Source organism: Mycteria americana, chromosome 25 (genome assembly GCF_035582795.1).
Source record: "Mycteria americana isolate JAX WOST 10 ecotype Jacksonville Zoo and Gardens chromosome 25, USCA_MyAme_1.0, whole genome shotgun sequence".
Taxonomy (NCBI): domain Eukaryota; kingdom Metazoa; phylum Chordata; class Aves; order Ciconiiformes; family Ciconiidae; genus Mycteria; species Mycteria americana.
This window is the reverse complement of record NC_134389.1, coordinates 1,767,526-1,785,280: the sequence shown is the minus strand read 5'-3', so window position 1 is coordinate 1,785,280 and position 17,755 is coordinate 1,767,526. Positions and strand designations below refer to the sequence as shown.

Genomic DNA, 17,755 nt, shown 5'->3' with positions numbered 1-17,755 from the left:
GAGGTGGACACAGCCAACTTTTCCCAAGTTTCCTCTCAGAGCCATGAAATGGCCACACGTATCCACTCACATGAAGCGCAAAGCTCTTTGAGCAGGACGTTGGACGGCCTACCCTCCTGACGTCCCTCCCCTCCCCAGGTATCTCCTCTGACCCTGTGATCCCGGCGCTGCAAGGTGGTCTTGCACAGAGACGGGTCCGGCCACAGGCATCAGGAAGGGCAGTGGGGCAGCACGTTGGTCACTGCTGGCGAGCTCAGGAAAAGATGCGTCATCCACAATTGTGAACACACAGGATGGGAAGAAAAGGCAGCAAAATGGCAAGAGTTTTGGTGACCCCGTCACGGCTGCCGTGGGTGGGTGCTTTGGGTGGGTGTGGCAGCGCGGGCTACTTTGTGGGCTGGTGTGCGAGGAAGGTCAGCAAAGGGCTAGCAAAGTCTGGTGCAGAGCACCGGGCTGTGCGAAGCTCTCCTGTCCTGCCTGGGCAGAGCCGTGTCCCCAGGCTGCAGGCGGGTGACACAAGGAATGCCGGGAAGGGCTTCTGCTCAAGCAGTGAGTGCAGGGCAATGCCAAAAGTGCTCCAAGGAGCAGTGGGAGACAGAGGAAAAAGAGGAGGAGGAGGAGGAGGAGGAGGAGGGGTGCAGGAATGTGGAGAGGATGGAGGCAAGGCAGTGCTGGGGCTTGCTCACCCTCTCCCCTGTGGACCCGTGGCCTCCCAAGTGGCCCTGAGGTGGGCCTTTGCCGTTGGGACTGGCTCTGCTGGCGTCCCAATGCCCGCAGCCCTGGGGCTGCAGGCAGCCTGCGGGGAATGGCCAGAGCGTTCAGCAAACTCACTGTGGGGCCCAGCAGAGTGCAGGAGCCCAAAGTGGGGAGAAGACAGGGAGGGCAAAGGGGGAGAAGCTGTTGTCAAAGGAGACTAGCAAAGCCCCCGCTGGAGGCGACTGGCTGGTGAAGGCATGTGCTGTCAAGGGCAGGCAGGAGGAAGCGAGGCAGCTCCCGCAGGTCACCCTGACGAGGTCGCGGGTGGGAGCTGGCTGGGGCGGCCCAGGGAGCCAAGGCTGCCGCCCAGGGTATTGGGTATGGAGGAAGGAGGAAGAAAAACGATGGGTCGACATTGCGATGCAACACAGCTTTTATTGCAGTTCCAGGGGAGGAGGGAGTTGGGAGAAGAGCGGGGCCCTGGCCAAGGGCTTCCCCTGTCTCCTGGCAGTGGGCAGAGCAACAGTGAGCATCAGATGTGCCGCAGGAGCAGGCACCCAGCATGGGGCTGCGTCGTCAGGGGGCAGCAAGTCCTGGAGGGAAGCTCAAGCGGGGCAGGAGGAAGGCAGAGTTGGGCCCCAGGCAGGCACGAGGCATCCAGGCTCTGGAGGCCAGCGACGCCAAAGGGATGTCCTTCCTTCGGGCGCCATGTTGGGCTGTGCCAGGGCATTTTCTGGAGCTCTCCTTCATCTGTGGCCGGACCCAGTGTGGGGCTTAGCAGGGCGCGCAGTTGCCGCTGAGGTACCTGTGGCCTCCGCGCCAGCCGCCGTATCCGCAGCTCCCAAAGGCTCCGTAGCCCCCATAAAGCCCATAGCCTCCATAGCCCCCAGAGCCCCCATAGCCCCCAAGGCCTCCATACACCCCATAACCCCCTAAGCCTCCAAAACCGCCACGGCCTCCAAAAGTGCCGCCGTAGCCCCCTCCAACGCCGGGGGCTCCCGCTGAGCCAACAACGCTGTACTGCGGGAAGGAGCTGAGGATGGGCCCGGGGAAGGTGACCACCGAGGCCGGGGGCTGGATCACCACCGTGGAGTCGGGGCACTGCCGCACGCAGGGCTCGTTGGCGGTGTCAGCCAGCGGGGCCGGGGCGGCCACCCCACAGGAAGGGACGCACAGGCTGGAGCAGGACATCTTTCAGGCAGGCAAGGAGTCCTGGAAAACACAGCGGGGATTGGGCAAGAGTGTGGGGAAGGGGCTGTGTCGAGGGAGGCAGGGAGAGATTCCCAAGTCGCTTCCAAGACCCGGGCTTACCCCTCTGATCAGGAGAGTCAAGCGGCAGAAGCTGGATAGAGGGCTGCAAAGCCTTCAGCTCTTTTATACGTGTCCCAGACTGCCGGGGGCATTGGCCAACGGGGTGGTGGCGGAAACTCCACATAATCATGAGATCAAGCGGACAAGCTTCATGACACAGACTGTGATGCGAGGCAATTATATTCCTCCTTACTGGGGACACTGGCGTGCACACGTGCCCTGGAGAGGATAGGGGTGATGGGAGGGGCAGACCATTACACGCCATTCCATGAAAGACAAGGCGCTGCTGGAGCTGAACTCGCGGCACCAATAAACCCCGATCTCTCCCTAATCCCCCACTTTGCCTATGGAGAAGAGTCCTGCGCATCCTGCAGAAGCGCTTTGCAATCCTGTGCACAACCATCACGCCTGTCATTACCTCTCTTTTACAAGCCGGTAAAGAGAGGCACTGGGAGCTTGGGCAAAGGGAGAAGCCCTTGCACGTGCTGGGAGTGACTTCCAAATGCCCACCGTCTCCCAATGCCAGCAACAGCTGCTCATCTCGATTTCTTGGTGTCCACAGACGCCTCTATTAATTGCCCACCTCTAAGGCTCTGGAGGACACTCGTGTTTTTAGGTCCCGGTTTCCCTTGATGGCCCTGCAAAGAGTAGTGGAGACGGGTCCCATGGGTGGCAAAACCCCAAACGCACAGGGGGCTGGTAGAGACGCGATGGGCACGGCAGTGGGATAGAGCACGGGAGACTTCTGAGAGGGGGGACGTATATGGAGGAGCAGAAGAGCAGCAACAGGACCTGGTCGCTGTCAGCTCCTTCAGCCTCATGTCTGTGAGCACGGTCCTCCGCGAGCCCTCTCTGGAGGGACTCCATTACTCAGCTGGCTGTTGAGGACTGTGCCAGGAGATGCTGGCCGAGCACCCACAGGGAGCCGGGCTGCACGTGGCCACGCTCGCCACAGGCAGAGGCACGCTGGGCACTGCTGCGCTCCGTGTGCGTGGCTGGGCTGCTGCCGAGTGTGGCGTGGTTGGGCACAGCAATCTTCTGCAAGATGCCCAGGATTCTTCTGCGTAAGCAAAAGGAGATTAGGGACAGATCGGGGTTTATTGGTGCTGCGAGTTCAGCTCCAGCAGCGCCTTGTCTTTCATGGAATGATGTGTCACGGCCCGTCGCTCCCATCACCTCTTTCTTCTCTAGGGCACATCTGCATGCCGATGTCCCCAGTGAGGAGGCATATAATCGTCTCACATCACTATCTGTGCCATGAAGCTTGTCCGCTTGATTTCATAATTGCCTGGGGTTTTTGCAACCACCCCCTTGGCCGATGGCCCGGGCAGGCTGGGACACGTATAAAAGAGCTGAGGGCTTTGCAGCCCTCTGTCCGTCTTCCTCCGCTTGACTCTCCTGAGCATTGTGGTAAGTCCAAGTCTTACCTCCATCTTTCCTTCCTCAGCAGTAGCTTTCTCAAAGTATCTTTTGCTGTGTGCTCCACCACGCTTTCACAGCGCAGAGTTAGGATGCGATGGTCCTGTTTGAGACCTGTGGGAAGGATGGAAATTTACACTTGTAGGTAGGATGCCCTGAGGAGACCAATGGACTCAAGTCCTTTGGGAGCTTGGAGATTTCCCCATCTGCTTTGGACGAGGGAGTTTTTCCTCGCTCCCGTGGGGGAGTAAGAACCAGGGAGCATGAGGGGAGCAAGGGGTCTTAACAAGCATTTCAACTCTGGAACGTGTTTTTGCTCGGACCGCCTGAGATGATGCAGAGCATGTCCTGGGACACTGCTTGCAAGTACGAGGGAGGCAGGATGCATTTGGCATCAGGCCGTGCACTGAGCCGTAGCTCTGCCTTGTCTTGCAGCTTTACCTACGAAACCGAAGGATGCCCTGCTCCAGCCTGTGGGCCCCTTCCTGTGGGGTGGCCTCCCCGGCCCCGCTGGCTGACACCGCCAACGAGCCCTGCGTGCGGCAGTGCCCCGACTCCACGGTGGTGATCCAGCCCCCGGCCTCGGTGGTCACCTTCCCCGGGCCCATCCTCAGCTCCTTCCCGCAGTACAGCGTTGTTGGCTCGGCGGGAGCCCCCGGCGTTGGAGGGGGCTACGGCGGCACCTTTGGAGGCCGTGGCGGTTTTGGAGGCTTAGGGGGCTATGGGGTGTATGGAGGCCTTGGGGGCTATGGGGGCTATGGGGGCCACGGGGGCTATGGAGGCTATGGGCTTTATGGGGGCTACGGAGCCTTTGGGGGTTGCGGATACGGCGGCTGGCGCGGAGGCCACAGGTACCTCAACGGCAACTGCGGGCCCTGCTAAGCCCCACACTGGGTCCGGCCGCAGATGAAGAAGAGCTCCGGAAAAGCCCCTGGCACAGCCCAACACGACGCTCTTGGGAAGCACGTCCCTTTGGCGTCGCTGGCCTCCAGAGCCTGGATGCCTCGTGCCTGCCTGGGGCCCAACTCTGCCTTCCTCCTGCCCCGCTTGAGCTTCCCTTCAAGACCCGTTGCCCCCTGATGACAGAGACCCGCACTGGGTGCCTGCTCCTGTGGCACGGCTGCTGCTCCTTGTAGCTCTGCCCGCTGCCAGGAAACAGGGGAAGGCCCTGGCCAGGCCTCTGCTCTTCACCCCGCTCCCTCCTCCCCTGGAACTGCAATAAAAGCTGCGCTGCATCGCAATGTCGACCCATGGTTTTTCTTGATCCTTCCTTCTTTTTTCCCACTTCCCCCAAACCTCCTCAGGGCGTGTCAGTCTGGGCTGCTTGCATCTCCCACGGTAGTGCCCTTGGAGCATTTGGGCAGTTTGCTCGGTGCGTCACAACTGATGAGGACAGTCCCAGCTGGGTCTTGTGGAGCACATCCCGCTGAGCTTCCTCTGGTCTCCCACCAGCAATAAACACGCTGCATTTCCAAAGCCCACTTCCAATACGTGAACGTGCCAGAGGTGTCTTGCCGCAGCTCTTGCGAATCCTCTGCCAAACCAGCGTGCCTGGCATTACCTCCTTTTCTTGGCTTGTTACTTGTCACATTTGGAGGCCCAGGGAAATGGAGAGGCGAGCACTGCATGTACAGGGCTGCTGGCCATGGCCCCGCACCCAGCTAGAGGTGGGGGGCACTGGGAAGGGGTGAGGTGGACACAGCCAACTTTTCCCAAGTTTCCTCTCAGAGCCATGAAATGGCCACACGTATCCACTCACATGAAGCGCAAAGCTCTTTGAGCAGGACGTTGGACGGCCTACCCTCCTGACGTCCCTCCCCTCCCCAGGTATCTCCTCTGACCCTGTGATCCCGGCGCTGCAAGGTGGTCTTGCACAGAGACGGGTCCGGCCACAGGCATCAGGAAGGGCAGTGGGGCAGCACGTTGGTCACTGCTGGCGAGCTCAGGAAAAGATGCGTCATCCACAATTGTGAACACACAGGATGGGAAGAAAAGGCAGCAAAATGGCAAGAGTTTTGGTGACCCCGTCACGGCTGCCGTGGGTGGGTGCTTTGGGTGGGTGTGGCAGCGCGGGCTACTTTGTGGGCTGGTGTGCGAGGAAGGTCAGCAAAGGGCTAGCAAAGTCTGGTGCAGAGCACCGGGCTGTGCGAAGCTCTCCTGTCCTGCCTGGGCAGAGCCGTGTCCCCAGGCTGCAGGCGGGTGACACAAGGAATGCCGGGAAGGGCTTCTGCTCAAGCAGTGAGTGCAGGGCAATGCCAAAAGTGCTCCAAGGAGCAGTGGGAGACAGAGGAAGAAGAGGAGGAGGAGGAGGAGGAGGAGGAGGGGTGCAGGAATGTGGAGAGGATGGAGGCAAGGCAGTGCTGGGGCTTGCTCACCCTCTCCCCTGTGGACCCGTGGCCTCCCAAGTGGCCCTGAGGTGGGCCTTTGCCGTTGGGACTGGCTCTGCTGGCGTCCCAATGCCCGCAGCCCTGGGGCTGCAGGCAGCCTGCGGGGAATGGCCAGAGCGTTCAGCAAACTCACTGTGGGGCCCAGCAGAGTGCAGGAGCCCAAAGTGGGGAGAAGACAGGGAGGGCAAAGGGGGAGAAGCTGTTGTCAAAGGAGACTAGCAAAGCCCCCGCTGGAGGCGACTGGCTGGTGAAGGCATGTGCTGTCAAGGGCAGGCAGGAGGAAGCGAGGCAGCTCCCGCAGGTCACCCTGACGAGGTCGCGGGTGGGAGCTGGCTGGGGCGGCCCAGGGAGCCAAGGCTGCCACCCAGGGTATTGGGTATGGAGGAAGGAGGAAGAAAAACGATGGGTCGACATTGCGATGCAACACAGCTTTTATTGCAGTTCCAGGGGAGGAGGGAGTTGGGAGAAGAGCGGGGCCCTGGCCAAGGGCTTCCCCTGTCTCCTGGCAGTGGGCAGAGCAACAGTGAGCATCAGATGTGCCGCAGGAGCAGGCACCCAGCATGGGGCTGCGTCGTCAGGGGGCAGCAAGTCCTGGAGGGAAGCTCAAGCGGGGCAGGAGGAAGGCAGAGGTGGGCCCCAGGCAGGCACGAGGCATCCAGGCTCTGGAGGCCAGCGACGCCAAAGGGATGTCCTTCCTTCGGGCGCCATGTTGGGCTGTGCCAGGGCATTTTCTGGAGCTCTCCTTCATCTGTGGCCGGACCCAGTGTGGGGCTTAGCAGGGCGCGCAGTTGCCGCTGAGGTACCTGTGGCCTCGGCGCCAGCCGCCGTATCCGCAGCTCCCAAAGGCTCCGTAGCCCCCATAAAGCCCATAGCCTCCATAGCCCCCAGAGCCCCCATAGCCCCCAAGGCCTCCATACACCCCATAGCCCCCTAAGCCTCCAAAACCGCCACGGCCTCCAAAAGTGCCGCCGTAGCCCCCTCCAACGCCGGGGGCTCCCGCCGAGCCAACAACGCTGTACTGCGGGAAGGAGCTGAGGATGGGCCCGGGGAAGGTGACCACCGAGGCCGGGGGCTGGATCACCACCGTGGAGTCGGGGCACTGCCGCACGCAGGGCTCGTTGGCGGTGTCAGCCAGCGGGGCCGGGGCGGCCACCCCACAGGAAGGGACGCACAGGCTGGAGCAGGACATCTTTCAGGCAGGCAAGGAGTCCTGGAAAACACAGCGGGGATTGGGCAAGAGTTTGGGGAAGGGGCTGTGTCGAGGGAGGCAGGGAGAGATTCCCAAGTCGCTTCCAAGACCCGGGCTTACCCCTCTGATCAGGAGAGTCAAGCGGCAGAAGCTGGATAGAGGGCTGCAAAGCCTTCAGCTCTTTTATACGTGTCCCAGACTGCCCGGGGCATTGGCCAACGGGGTGGTGGCGGAAACTCCACATAATCATGAGATCAAGCGGACAAGCTTCATGACACAGACTGTGATGCGAGGCAATTATATTCCTCCTTACTGGGGACACTGGCGTGCACACGTGCCCTGGAGAGGATAGGGGTGATGGGAGGGGCAGACCATTACACGCCATTACATGAAAGACAAGGCGCTGCTGGAGCTGAACTCGCGGCACCAATAAACCCCGATCTCTCCCTAATCCCCCACTTTGCCTATGGAGAAGAGTCCTGCGCATCCTGCAGAAGCGCTTTGCAATCCTGTGCACAACCATCACGCCTGTCATTACCTCTCTTTTACAAGCCGGTAAAGAGAGGCACTGGGAGCTTGGGCAAAGGGAGAAGCCCTTGCACGTGCTGGGAGTGACTTCCAAATGCCCACCGTCTCCCAATACCAGCAACAGCTGCTCATCTCGATTTCTTGGTGTCCACAGACACCTCTATTAATTGCCCACCTCTAAGGCTCTGGAGGACACTCGTGTTTTTAGGTCCCGGTTTCCCTTGATGGCCCTGCAAAGAGTAGTGGAGACGGGTCCCATGGGTGGCAAAACCCCAAACGCACAGGGGGCTGGTAGAGACGCGATGGGCACGGCAGTGGGATAGAGCACGGGAGACTTCTGAGAGGGGGGACGTATATGGAGGAGCAGAAGAGCAGCAACAGGACCTGGTCGCTGTCAGCTCCTTCAGCCTCATGTCTGTGAGCACGGTCCTCCGCGAGCCCTCTCTGGAGGGACTCCATTACTCAGCTGGCTGTTGAGGACTGTGCCAGGAGATGCTGGCCGAGCACCCACAGAGAGCCGGGCTGCACGTGGCCACGCTCGCCACAGGCAGAGGCACGCTGGGCACTGCTGCGCTCCGTGTGCGTGGCTGGGCTGCTGCCGAGTGTGGCGTGGTTGGGCACAGCAATCTTCTGCAAGATGCCCAGGATTCTTCTGCGTAAGCAAAAGGAGATTAGGGACAGATCGGGGTTTATTGGTGCTGCGAGTTCAGCTCCAGCAGCGCCTTGTCTTTCATGGAATGATGTGTCACGGCCCGTCGCTCCCATCACCTCTTTCTTCTCTAGGGCACATCTGCATGCCGATGTCCCCAGTGAGGAGGCATATAATCGTCTCACATCACTATCTGTGCCATGAAGCTTGTCCGCTTGATTTCATAATTGCCTGGGGTTTTTGCAACCACCCCCTTGGCCGATGGCCCGGGCAGGCTGGGACACGTATAAAAGAGCTGAGGGCTTTGCAGCCCTCTGTCCGTCTTCCTCCGCTTGACTCTCCTGAGCATTGTGGTAAGTCCAAGTCTTACCTCCATCTTTCCTTCCTCAGCAGTAGCTTTCTCAAAGTATCTTTTGCTGTGTGCTCCACCACGCTTTCACAGCGCAGAGTTAGGATGCGATGGTCCTGTTTGAGAGCTGTGGGAAGGATGGAAATTTACACTTGTAGGTAGGATGCCCTGAGGAGACCAATGGACTCAAGTCCTTTGGGAGCTTGGTGATTTCCCCATCTGCTTTGGACGAGGGAGTTTTTCCTCGCTCCCGTGGGGGAGTAAGAACCAGGGAGCATGAGGGGAGCAAGGGGTCTTAACAAGCATTTCAACTCTGGAACGTGTTTTTGCTCGGACCGCCTGAGATGATGCAGAGCATGTCCTGGGACACTGCTTGCAAGTACGAGGGAGGCAGGATGCATTTGGCATCAGGCCGTGCACTGAGCCGTAGCTCTGCCTTGTCTTGCAGCTTTACCTACGAAACCGAAGGATGCCCTGCTCCAGCCTGTGGGCCCCTTCCTGTGGGGTGGCCTCCCCGGCCCCGCTGGCTGACACCGCCAACGAGCCCTGCGTGCGGCAGTGCCCCGACTCCACGGTGGTGATCCAGCCCCCGGCCTCGGTGGTCACCTTCCCCGGGCCCATCCTCAGCTCCTTCCCGCAGTACAGCGTTGTTGGCTCGGCGGGAGCCCCCGGCGTTGGAGGGGGCTACGGCGGCACCTTTGGAGGCCGTGGCGGTTTTGGAGGCTTAGGGGGCTATGGGGTGTATGGAGGCCTTGGGGGCTATGGGGGCTATGGGGGCCACGGGGGCTATGGAGGCTATGGGCTTTATGGGGGCTACGGAGCCTTTGGGGGTTGCGGATACGGCGGCTGGCGCGGAGGCCACAGGTACCTCAACGGCAACTGCGGGCCCTGCTAAGCCCCACACTGGGTCCGGCCGCAGATGAAGAAGAGCTCCGGAAAAGCCCCTGGCACAGCCCAACACGACGCTCTTGGGAAGCACGTCCCTTTGGCGTCGCTGGCCTCCAGAGCCTGGATGCCTCGTGCCTGCCTGGGGCCCAACTCTGCCTTCCTCCTGCCCCGCTTGAGCTTCCCTTCAAGACCCGTTGCCCCCTGATGACAGAGACCCGCACTGGGTGCCTGCTCCTGTGGCACGGCTGCTGCTCCTTGTAGCTCTGCCCGCTGCCAGGAAACAGGGGAAGGCCCTGGCCAGGCCTCTGCTCTTCACCCCGCTCCCTCCTCCCCTGGAACTGCAATAAAAGCTGCGCTGCATCGCAATGTCGACCCATGGTTTTTCTTGATCCTTCCTTCTTTTTTCCCACTTCCCCCAAACCTCCTCAGGGCGTGTCAGTCTGGGCTGCTTGCATCTCCCACGGTAGTGCCCTTGGAGCATTTGGGCAGTTTGCTCGGTGCGTCACAACTGATGAGGACAGTCCCAGCTGGGTCTTGTGGAGCACATCCCGCTGAGCTTCCTCTGGTCTCCCACCAGCAATAAACACGCTGCATTTCCAAAGCCCACTTCCAATACGTGAACGTGCCAGAGGTGTCTTGCCGCAGCTCTTGCGAATCCTCTGCCAAACCAGCGTGCCTGGCATTACCTCCTTTTCTTGGCTTGTTACTGGTCACATTTGGAGGCCCAGGGAAATGGAGGGGCGAGCACTGCATGTACAGGGCTGCTGGCCATGGCCCCGCACCCAGCTAGAGGTGGGGGGCACTGGGAAGGGGTGAGGTGGACACAGCCAACTTTTCCCAAGTTTCCTCTCAGAGCCATGAAATGGCCACACGTATCCACTCACATGAAGCGCAAAGCTCTTTGAGCAGGACGTTGGACGGCCTACCCTCCTGACGTCCCTCCCCTCCCCAGGTATCTCCTCTGACCCTGTGATCCCGGCGCTGCAAGGTGGTCTTGCACAGAGACGGGTCCGGCCACAGGCATCAGGAAGGGCAGTGGGGCAGCACGTTGGTCACTGCTGGCGAGCTCAGGAAAAGATGCGTCATCCACAATTGTGAACACACAGGATGGGAAGAAAAGGCAGCAAAATGGCAAGAGTTTTGGTGACCCCGTCACGGCTGCCGTGGGTGGGTGCTTTGGGTGGGTGTGGCAGCGCGGGCTACTTTGTGGGCTGGTGTGCGAGGAAGGTCAGCAAAGGGCTAGCAAAGTCTGGTGCAGAGCACCGGGCTGTGCGAAGCTCTCCTGTCCTGCCTGGGCAGAGCCGTGTCCCCAGGCTGCAGGCGGGTGACACAAGGAATGCCGGGAAGGGCTTCTGCTCAAGCAGTGAGTGCAGGGCAATGCCAAAAGTGCTCCAAGGAGCAGTGGGAGACAGAGGAAGAAGAGGAGGAGGAGGAGGAGGAGGAGGAGGGGTGCAGGAATGTGGAGAGGATGGAGGCAAGGCAGTGCTGGGGCTTGCTCACCCTCTCCCCTGTGGACCCGTGGCCTCCCAAGTGGCCCTGAGGTGGGCCTTTGCCGTTGGGACTGGCTCTGCTGGCGTCCCAATGCCCGCAGCCCTGGGGCTGCAGGCAGCCTGCGGGGAATGGCCAGAGCGTTCAGCAAACTCACTGTGGGGCCCAGCAGAGTGCAGGAGCCCAAAGTGGGGAGAAGACAGGGAGGGCAAAGGGGGAGAAGCTGTTGTCAAAGGAGACTAGCAAAGCCCCCGCTGGAGGCGACTGGCTGGTGAAGGCATGTGCTGTCAAGGGCAGGCAGGAGGAAGCGAGGCAGCTCCCGCAGGTCACCCTGACGAGGTCGCGGGTGGGAGCTGGCTGGGGCGGCCCAGGGAGCCAAGGCTGCCACCCAGGGTATTGGGTATGGAGGAAGGAGGAAGAAAAACGATGGGTCGACATTGCGATGCAACACAGCTTTTATTGCAGTTCCAGGGGAGGAGGGAGTTGGGAGAAGAGCGGGGCCCTGGCCAAGGGCTTCCCCTGTCTCCTGGCAGTGGGCAGAGCAACAGTGAGCATCAGATGTGCCGCAGGAGCAGGCACCCAGCATGGGGCTGCGTCGTCAGGGGGCAGCAAGTCCTGGAGGGAAGCTCAAGCGGGGCAGGAGGAAGGCAGAGGTGGGCCCCAGGCAGGCACGAGGCATCCAGGCTCTGGAGGCCAGCGACGCCAAAGGGATGTCCTTCCTTCGGGCGCCATGTTGGGCTGTGCCAGGGCATTTTCTGGAGCTCTCCTTCATCTGTGGCCGGACCCAGTGTGGGGCTTAGCAGGGCGCGCAGTTGCCGCTGAGGTACCTGTGGCCTCGGCGCCAGCCGCCGTATCCGCAGCTCCCAAAGGCTCCGTAGCCCCCATAAAGCCCATAGCCTCCATAGCCCCCAGAGCCCCCATAGCCCCCAAGGCCTCCATACACCCCATAGCCCCCTAAGCCTCCAAAACCGCCACGGCCTCCAAAAGTGCCGCCGTAGCCCCCTCCAACGCCGGGGGCTCCCGCCGAGCCAACAACGCTGTACTGCGGGAAGGAGCTGAGGATGGGCCCGGGGAAGGTGACCACCGAGGCCGGGGGCTGGATCACCACCGTGGAGTCGGGGCACTGCCGCACGCAGGGCTCGTTGGCGGTGTCAGCCAGCGGGGCCGGGGCGGCCACCCCACAGGAAGGGACGCACAGGCTGGAGCAGGACATCTTTCAGGCAGGCAAGGAGTCCTGGAAAACACAGCGGGGATTGGGCAAGAGTGTGGGGAAGGGGCTGTGTCGAGGGAGGCAGGGAGAGATTCCCAAGTCGCTTCCAAGACCCGGGCTTACCCCTCTGATCAGGAGAGTCAAGCGGCAGAAGCTGGATAGAGGGCTGCAAAGCCTTCAGCTCTTTTATACGTGTCCCAGACTGCCGGGGGCATTGGCCAACGGGGTGGTGGCGGAAACTCCACATAATCATGAGATCAAGCGGACAAGCTTCATGACACAGACTGTGATGCGAGGCAATTATATTCCTCCTTACTGGGGACACTGGCGTGCACACGTGCCCTGGAGAGGATAGGGGTGATGGGAGGGGCAGACCATTACACGCCATTCCATGAAAGACAAGGCGCTGCTGGAGCTGAACTCGCGGCACCAATAAACCCCGATCTCTCCCTAATCCCCCACTTTGCCTATGGAGAAGAGTCCTGCGCATCCTGCAGAAGCGCTTTGCAATCCTGTGCACAACCATCACGCCTGTCATTACCTCTCTTTTACAAGCCGGTAAAGAGAGGCACTGGGAGCTTGGGCAAAGGGAGAAGCCCTTGCACGTGCTGGGAGTGACTTCCAAATGCCCACCGTCTCCCAATGCCAGCAACAGCTGCTCATCTCGATTTCTTGGTGTCCACAGACGCCTCTGTTAATTGCCCACCTCTAAGGCTCTGGAGGACACTCGTGTTTTTAGGTCCCGGTTTCCCTTGATGGCCCTGCAAAGAGTAGTGGAGACGGGTCCCATGGGTGGCAAAACCCCAAACGCACAGGGGGCTGGTAGAGACGCGATGGGCACGGCAGTGGGATAGAGCACGGGAGACTTCTGAGAGGGGGGACGTATATGGAGGAGCAGAAGAGCAGCAACAGGACCTGGTCGCTGTCAGCTCCTTCAGCCTCATGTCTGTGAGCACGGTCCTCCGCGAGCCCTCTCTGGAGGGACTCCATTACTCAGCTGGCTGTTGAGGACTGTGCCAGGAGATGCTGGCCGAGCACCCACAGGGAGCCGGGCTGCACGTGGCCACGCTCGCCACAGGCAGAGGCACGCTGGGCACTGCTGCGCTCCGTGTGCGTGGCTGGGCTGCTGCCGAGTGTGGCGTGGTTGGGCACAGCAATCTTCTGCAAGATGCCCAGGATTCTTCTGCGTAAGCAAAAGGAGATTAGGGACAGATCGGGGTTTATTGGTGCTGCGAGTTCAGCTCCAGCAGCGCCTTGTCTTTCATGGAATGATGTGTCACGGCCCGTCGCTCCCATCACCTCTTTCTTCTCTAGGGCACATCTGCATGCCGATGTCCCCAGTGAGGAGGCATATAATCGTCTCACATCACTATCTGTGCCATGAAGCTTGTCCGCTTGATTTCATAATTGCCTGGGGTTTTTGCAACCACCCCCTTGGCCGATGGCCCGGGCAGTCTGGGACACGTATAAAAGAGCTGAGAGCTTTGCAGCCCTCTGTCCGTCTTCCTCCGCTTGACTCTCCTGAGCATTGTGGTAAGTCCAAGTCTTACCTCCATCTTTCCTTCCTCAGCAGTAGCTTTCTCAAAGTATCTTTTGCTGTGTGCTCCACCACGCTTTCACAGCGCAGAGTTAGGATGCGATGGTCCTGTTTGAGAGCTGTGGGAAGGATGGAAATTTACACTTGTAGGTAGGATGCCCTGAGGAGACCAATGGACTCAAGTCCTTTGGGAGCTTGGTGATTTCCCCATCTGCTTTGGACGAGGGAGTTTTTCCTCGCTCCCGTGGGGGAGTAAGAACCAGGGAGCATGAGGGGAGCAAGGGGTCTTAACAAGCATTTCAACTCTGGAACGTGTTTTTGCTCGGACCGCCTGAGATGATGCAGAGCATGTCCTGGGACACTGCTTGCAAGTACGAGGGAGGCAGGATGCATTTGGCATCAGGCCGTGCACTGAGCCGTAGCTCTGCCTTGTCTTGCAGCTTTACCTACGAAACCGAAGGATGCCCTGCTCCAGCCTGTGGGCCCCTTCCTGTGGGGTGGCCTCCCCGGCCCCGCTGGCTGACACCGCCAACGAGCCCTGCGTGCGGCAGTGCCCCGACTCCACGGTGGTGATCCAGCCCCCGGCCTCGGTGGTCACCTTCCCCGGGCCCATCCTCAGCTCCTTCCCGCAGTACAGCGTTGTTGGCTCGGCGGGAGCCCCCGGCGTTGGAGGGGGCTACGGCGGCACCTTTGGAGGCCGTGGCGGTTTTGGAGGCTTAGGGGGCTATGGGGTGTATGGAGGCCTTGGGGGCTATGGGGGCTATGGGGGCCACGGGGGCTATGGAGGCTATGGGCTTTATGGGGGCTACGGAGCCTTTGGGGGTTGCGGATACGGCGGCTGGCGCGGAGGCCACAGGTACCTCAACGGCAACTGCGGGCCCTGCTAAGCCCCACACTGGGTCCGGCCGCAGATGAAGAAGAGCTCCGGAAAAGCCCCTGGCACAGCCCAACACGACGCTCTTGGGAAGCACGTCCCTTTGGCGTCGCTGGCCTCCAGAGCCTGGATGCCTCGTGCCTGCCTGGGGCCCAACTCTGCCTTCCTCCTGCCCCGCTTGAGCTTCCCTTCAAGACCCGTTGCCCCCTGATGACAGAGACCCGCACTGGGTGCCTGCTCCTGTGGCACGGCTGCTGCTCCTTGTAGCTCTGCCCGCTGCCAGGAAACAGGGGAAGGCCCTGGCCAGGCCTCTGCTCTTCACCCCGCTCCCTCCTCCCCTGGAACTGCAATAAAAGCTGCGCTGCATCGCAATGTCGACCCATGGTTTTTCTTGATCCTTCCTTCTTTTTTCCCACTTCCCCCAAACCTCCTCAGGGCGTGTCAGTCTGGGCTGCTTGCATCTCCCACGGTAGTGCCCTTGGAGCATTTGGGCAGTTTGCTCGGTGCGTCACAACTGATGAGGACAGTCCCAGCTGGGTCTTGCGGAGCACATCCCGCTGAGCTTCCTCTGGTCTCCCACCAGCAATAAACACGCTGCATTTCCAAAGCCCACTTCCAATACGTGAACGTGCCAGAGGTGTCTTGCCGCAGCTCTTGCGAATCCTCTGCCAAACCAGCGTGCCTGGCATTACCTCCTTTTCTTGGCTTGTTACTGGTCACATTTGGAGGCCCAGGGAAATGGAGGGGCGAGCACTGCATGTACAGGGCTGCTGGCCATGGCCCCGCACCCAGCTAGAGGTGGGGGGCACTGGGAAGGGGTGAGGTGGACACAGCCAACTTTTCCCAAGTTTCCTCTCAGAGCCATGAAATGGCCACACGTATCCACTCACATGAAGCGCAAAGCTCTTTGAGCAGGACGTTGGACGGCCTACCCTCCTGACGTCCCTCCCCTCCCCAGGTATCTCCTCTGACCCTGTGATCCCGGCGCTGCAAGGTGGTCTTGCACAGAGACGGGTCCGGCCACAGGCATCAGGAAGGGCAGTGGGGCAGCACGTTGGTCACTGCTGGCGAGCTCAGGAAAAGATGCGTCATCCACAATTGTGAACACACAGGATGGGAAGAAAAGGCAGCAAAATGGCAAGAGTTTTGGTGACCCCGTCACGGCTGCCGTGGGTGGGTGCTTTGGGTGGGTGTGGCAGCGCGGGCTACTTTGTGGGCTGGTGTGCGAGGAAGGTCAGCAAAGGGCTAGCAAAGTCTGGTGCAGAGCACCGGGCTGTGCGAAGCTCTCCTGTCCTGCCTGGGCAGAGCCGTGTCCCCAGGCTGCAGGCGGGTGACACAAGGAATGCCGGGAAGGGCTTCTGCTCAAGCAGTGAGTGCAGGGCAATGCCAAAAGTGCTCCAAGGAGCAGTGGGAGACAGAGGAAGAAGAGGAGGAGGAGGAGGAGGAGGAGGAGGGGTGCAGGAATGTGGAGAGGATGGAGGCAAGGCAGTGCTGGGGCTTGCTCACCCTCTCCCCTGTGGACCCGTGGCCTCCCAAGTGGCCCTGAGGTGGGCCTTTGCCGTTGGGACTGGCTCTGCTGGCGTCCCAATGCCCGCAGCCCTGGGGCTGCAGGCAGCCTGCGGGGAATGGCCAGAGCGTTCAGCAAACTCACTGTGGGGCCCAGCAGAGTGCAGGAGCCCAAAGTGGGGAGAAGACAGGGAGGGCAAAGGGGGAGAAGCTGTTGTCAAAGGAGACTAGCAAAGCCCCCGCTGGAGGCGACTGGCTGGTGAAGGCATGTGCTGTCAAGGGCAGGCAGGAGGAAGCGAGGCAGCTCCCGCAGGTCACCCTGACGAGGTCGCGGGTGGGAGCTGGCTGGGGCGGCCCAGGGAGCCAAGGCTGCCACCCAGGGTATTGGGTATGGAGGAAGGAGGAAGAAAAACGATGGGTCGACATTGCGATGCAACACAGCTTTTATTGCAGTTCCAGGGGAGGAGGGAGTTGGGAGAAGAGCGGGGCCCTGGCCAAGGGCTTCCCCTGTCTCCTGGCAGTGGGCAGAGCAACAGTGAGCATCAGATGTGCCGCAGGAGCAGGCACCCAGCATGGGGCTGCGTCGTCAGGGGGCAGCAAGTCCTGGAGGGAAGCTCAAGCGGGGCAGGAGGAAGGCAGAGTTGGGCCCCAGGCAGGCACGAGGCATCCAGGCTCTGGAGGCCAGCGACGCCAAAGGGATGTCCTTCCTTCGGGCGCCATGTTGGGCTGTGCCAGGGCATTTTCTGGAGCTCTCCTTCATCTGTGGCCGGACCCAGTGTGGGGCTTAGCAGGGCGCGCAGTTGCCGCTGAGGTACCTGTGGCCTCGGCGCCAGCCGCCGTATCCGCAGCTCCCAAAGGCTCCGTAGCCCCCATAAAGCCCATAGCCTCCATAGCCCCCAGAGCCCCCATAGCCCCCAAGGCCTCCATACACCCCATAGCCCCCTAAGCCTCCAAAACCGCCACGGCCTCCAAAAGTGCCGCCGTAGCCCCCTCCAACGCCGGGGGCTCCCGCCGAGCCAACAACGCTGTACTGCGGGAAGGAGCTGAGGATGGGCCCGGGGAAGGTGACCACCGAGGCCGGGGGCTGGATCACCACCGTGGAGTCGGGGCACTGCCGCACGCAGGGCTCGTTGGCGGTGTCAGCCAGCGGGGCCGGGGCGGCCACCCCACAGGAAGGGACGCACAGGCTGGAGCAGGACATCTTTCAGGCAGGCAAGGAGTCCTGGAAAACACAGCGGGGATTGGGCAAGAGTGTGGGGAAGGGGCTGTGTCGAGGGAGGCAGGGAGAGATTCCCAAGTCGCTTCCAAGACCCGGGCTTACCCCTCTGATCAGGAGAGTCAAGCGGCAGAAGCTGGATAGAGGGCTGCAAAGCCTTCAGCTCTTTTATACGTGTCCCAGACTGCCGGGGGCATTGGCCAACGGGGTGGTGGCGGAAACTCCACATAATCATGAGATCAAGCGGACAAGCTTCATGACACAGACTGTGATGCGAGGCAATTATATTCCTCCTTACTGGGGACACTGGCGTGCACACGTGCCCTGGAGAGGATAGGGGTGATGGGAGGGGCAGACCATTACACGCCATTACATGAAAGACAAGGCGCTGCTGGAGCTGAACTCGCGGCACCAATAAACCCCGATCTCTCCCTAATCCCCCACTTTGCCTATGGAGAAGAGTCCTGCGCATCCTGCAGAAGCGCTTTGCAATCCTGTGCACAACCAT

At 60.9% G+C, this 17,755-nt stretch overlaps 3 protein-coding genes across 3 annotated transcripts; all 3 read right to left on the bottom strand.

Moving 5' to 3' along the window:
* Positions 1 to 6,585: 6,585 nt before the first annotated feature.
* LOC142420840 (claw keratin-like) lies at positions 6,586 to 7,002 on the bottom strand. Its single transcript, XM_075525123.1, has one exon. The coding sequence runs from the start codon at positions 7,000 to 7,002 to the stop codon at positions 6,586 to 6,588; it is 417 nt and encodes a 138-aa protein (XP_075381238.1).
* A 4,698-nt stretch (positions 7,003 to 11,700) lies between these two features.
* On the bottom strand, positions 11,701 to 12,117 carry LOC142420835 (claw keratin-like). The gene has a single exon (XM_075525116.1). It carries the CDS (start codon positions 12,115 to 12,117, stop codon positions 11,701 to 11,703), a length of 417 nt encoding a protein of 138 aa, XP_075381231.1.
* Positions 12,118 to 16,815: 4,698 nt separating this feature from the next.
* LOC142420836 (claw keratin-like) lies at positions 16,816 to 17,232 on the bottom strand. The gene has a single exon (XM_075525118.1). The coding sequence runs from the start codon at positions 17,230 to 17,232 to the stop codon at positions 16,816 to 16,818; it is 417 nt and encodes a 138-aa protein (XP_075381233.1).
* Positions 17,233 to 17,755: the final 523 nt, after the last annotated feature.

Bases quoted from the DNA above. Each gene is read 5' to 3' on its own strand.
- LOC142420840 (XM_075525123.1), bottom strand. From the start codon at position 7,002: ATGTCCTGCTCCAGCCTGTGCGTCCCTTCCTGTGGGGTGGCCGCCCCG.
- LOC142420835 (XM_075525116.1), bottom strand. From the start codon at position 12,117: ATGTCCTGCTCCAGCCTGTGCGTCCCTTCCTGTGGGGTGGCCGCCCCG.
- LOC142420836 (XM_075525118.1), bottom strand. From the start codon at position 17,232: ATGTCCTGCTCCAGCCTGTGCGTCCCTTCCTGTGGGGTGGCCGCCCCG.